This window comes from Rhagoletis pomonella, unplaced genomic scaffold, assembly GCF_013731165.1.
Source record: "Rhagoletis pomonella isolate Grant_MI unplaced genomic scaffold, Rhpom_1.0 Rhpom_scaffold_00012, whole genome shotgun sequence".
NCBI lineage: Eukaryota > Metazoa > Arthropoda > Insecta > Diptera > Tephritidae > Rhagoletis > Rhagoletis pomonella.
Genome location: NW_023458566.1, coordinates 21,179,746 through 21,182,376, shown reverse-complemented (window position 1 = coordinate 21,182,376; position 2,631 = coordinate 21,179,746). Strand labels below are relative to the sequence as shown.

General features: G+C 42.8%; 1 protein-coding gene across 1 annotated transcript; it reads left to right on the top strand.

Moving 5' to 3' along the window:
- Window positions 1–875: 875 nt before the first annotated feature.
- On the top strand, window positions 876–1,783 carry LOC118747641 (histidine-rich glycoprotein). Its single transcript, XM_036481690.1, has 2 exons — window positions 876–881; window positions 1,070–1,783. The coding sequence occupies exons 1-2, from the start codon at window positions 876–878 to the stop codon at window positions 1,781–1,783; spliced, it is 720 nt and encodes a 239-aa protein (XP_036337583.1).
- Window positions 1,784–2,631: the final 848 nt, after the last annotated feature.

Here is a 2,631-nt window from a genome sequence, read left to right as displayed (position 1 = left end):
CTCTCATGGGTTGGGTGGATTTTGGGCGTGGAATGGCGGATTACAAAGAAAAACCTAAGTGAGTGTGTGTGCAAGATAGGCAATTTAAATTTATGTCGCTTCCGAGTGCGTAACAGTGCTTCTTTGAATGCGGCTATTGGCCGATTTAGCTGATAATAAAATAAAATTAGGCAATTACGCTTCGAAGGCCGAATCGCTGACTATTTTTACTACCGTATTATGTAACTGACCACCAGTTAGGTGAACGGATTTTCAACTTGCATGACTGCGTTTCAAATGCGGTGCGTGGCTGGCAATAATGCTGCCTACAAGAAAAGCACATCGCGCCATCGAACTCACTACTTCGCCACTGTTTCGTAGAATTCTTTGACGTAAAATTAATATGCTGCGCATGCGCCACATTTCATGGCTTTAATGTCACTTTCGTTGCGGGCATACGGACGGCGCAAGTGTTTCGTTTTCGTTTGAACGCACGTTTACATCGGGGAACTCAAGACACCTTGGCTTGGCTTGGCTTAGCGGCAACTTCCTCAGTGCGTGCCCAGCGTGGTGTGGGCCACTGAGCCCTTTTTTGAAAAAAAAAAAAACAGCGAGAGTGGCGCAGTTATTCGCTCTTTTGGCAGCGGGGCCCTATACGTTGGTCAGTGTACAGTGGGAAAGACACAAGTGCAAGCAGCAACAACATTAGAGCCGTTGGCATTTCGCAAAGCAATTGAAAACAGCAACAAACGCTGCAACGCAAAGTGTGTATAAAAATGCGTGGGAGCGACAAATTGGATATCAGTTGAGTTCACACAGTTCGACAGCAAAGTCGGAGTTCGCGTTCGTGCCTTAAATCTTTTGTTTCAATTGAAATCAAGCGTGAAATCTTAGTAATGAAGGTGTGTATTGAACCGAAGTGAAGTGCGATTATTGGAACACAAAGTAAAAATCACCACAACTCGCAAAACGATCCTAGTGAATTTTTTATTTATCTGTCTCTCTGAATTTATTCCTTTGTAACAGATTTGTTTATAACCAATCACCAAGTATTTCAAACTACATCCCCCTCTTTTTTTCCCGTCCACAGTCTGTGATCTGCATTTTGATTCTCGCCCTCGCCTCGGCGCACGCCGGCCTCCTGCCACACCATGGCCACGACACACACATTGTTGAAGCTGGCCATCATGTCGATATCCCACACGGCAGCGGCATCCATCTCGGCCACTCATCCGCCATTGTGATTGACGCTAGCGGCGATTCGCAACACATCGATGCGCATCCTGTCTACCACCATGACGAACACAGCGCTCATATCGACGTACATCCTGTTGTGCATGACGCACACCACGGTATTCATCACGAAGTCCACCATGATGTGCACCATTCCGCAGCGGCCGCGAAAATTGTCCACCACGAATCCATCCACCATGTGGAGCCAGTGCATCATGTGACCAAGGTGGTGCATCATGAGCCCCATCACTTCCTGCATTACGTCAAACCTGTGATTGACCATCATGTCATCCACCAGGACCACCATCACGATGAGCACCTGCACGCCCACGATCTGCATCACGCCGAAGCTTATCACGGTCCCCTCCTCCACCACCATGCGCGCATTGTCGATCACCATCACCACCACCACGCCGCTCTGGTGCACCATGTACCTGCTCACCACACTCACGCCGCAGTGGTGCATAAAATCTACCCGGGGGATGCGCATCATAGCAACATTCTTGCCTTCGCCCGCCACGCCCTCCACGGCAAATACGGCAAAGTTAAGATCACCGAGAAGCTTTACTAATCGATTTCATTGAAAAATTCAATTCACAAAACCACAAAAACTCACATAAAAATCAAATCAACGCGAACTTAAGAAAAATGAAACGAATAAACTCATAGTTAATTTATTAAACGAACTGCATGAATTGACGACAGAGTCACTCACATACATACTAATTAAATATGTATATATTTTACACAAATATTTTCTTTTTCCTACATCTTATTTGGCATCTTCGTCATAAAAAAGACTCATTTTACAAGTCTAGAACCTCATCATCATACTTTTTTACTTTTCTCAACTGAGGGGGAACATCAAAAATTTTCATTTTTATTTTGTACAAAGCTAAATAAGAGACAAATATAAAAACAATTTAAAATTTAATGAATTTGCAAATGCACATAAATTAGTATATTCCAATTCGAATACGGTTTACAGGATTTATTCAGAATTTACAGGAATTCGTTCCTCTGCACAAAACACCAGTACCTGGGAACACTCCTGAGAGAGTAACTGAGCAACTTTTACCACTCAGAAGTTACATGATTTTTTCTTCTGACACTCCTTTTAATCTGACTTGAGAGACTAAAATTGTAGTTTGACAGTTCCACAGGTTTAAGTCCGAAGCTCAAAGGAACAGACCAAAGACTAGTTTACTTGGAAGAAAGAAAATTGCAATAAAGGGGCAAGCAATCAAAAAATACTACTTAGAATACATTTTTCTAACAAAGGAATGGACTTTTTATAAGAGGAATGTACGAAATGTGACAGATAGAAGGAAAAGATATTAAAACTAAAACCGAAAGAAAAAGGGAGAATGAAAAGGTATCACATTCTATAAGGAAAAATCTTACCAAAACCACTTCCTT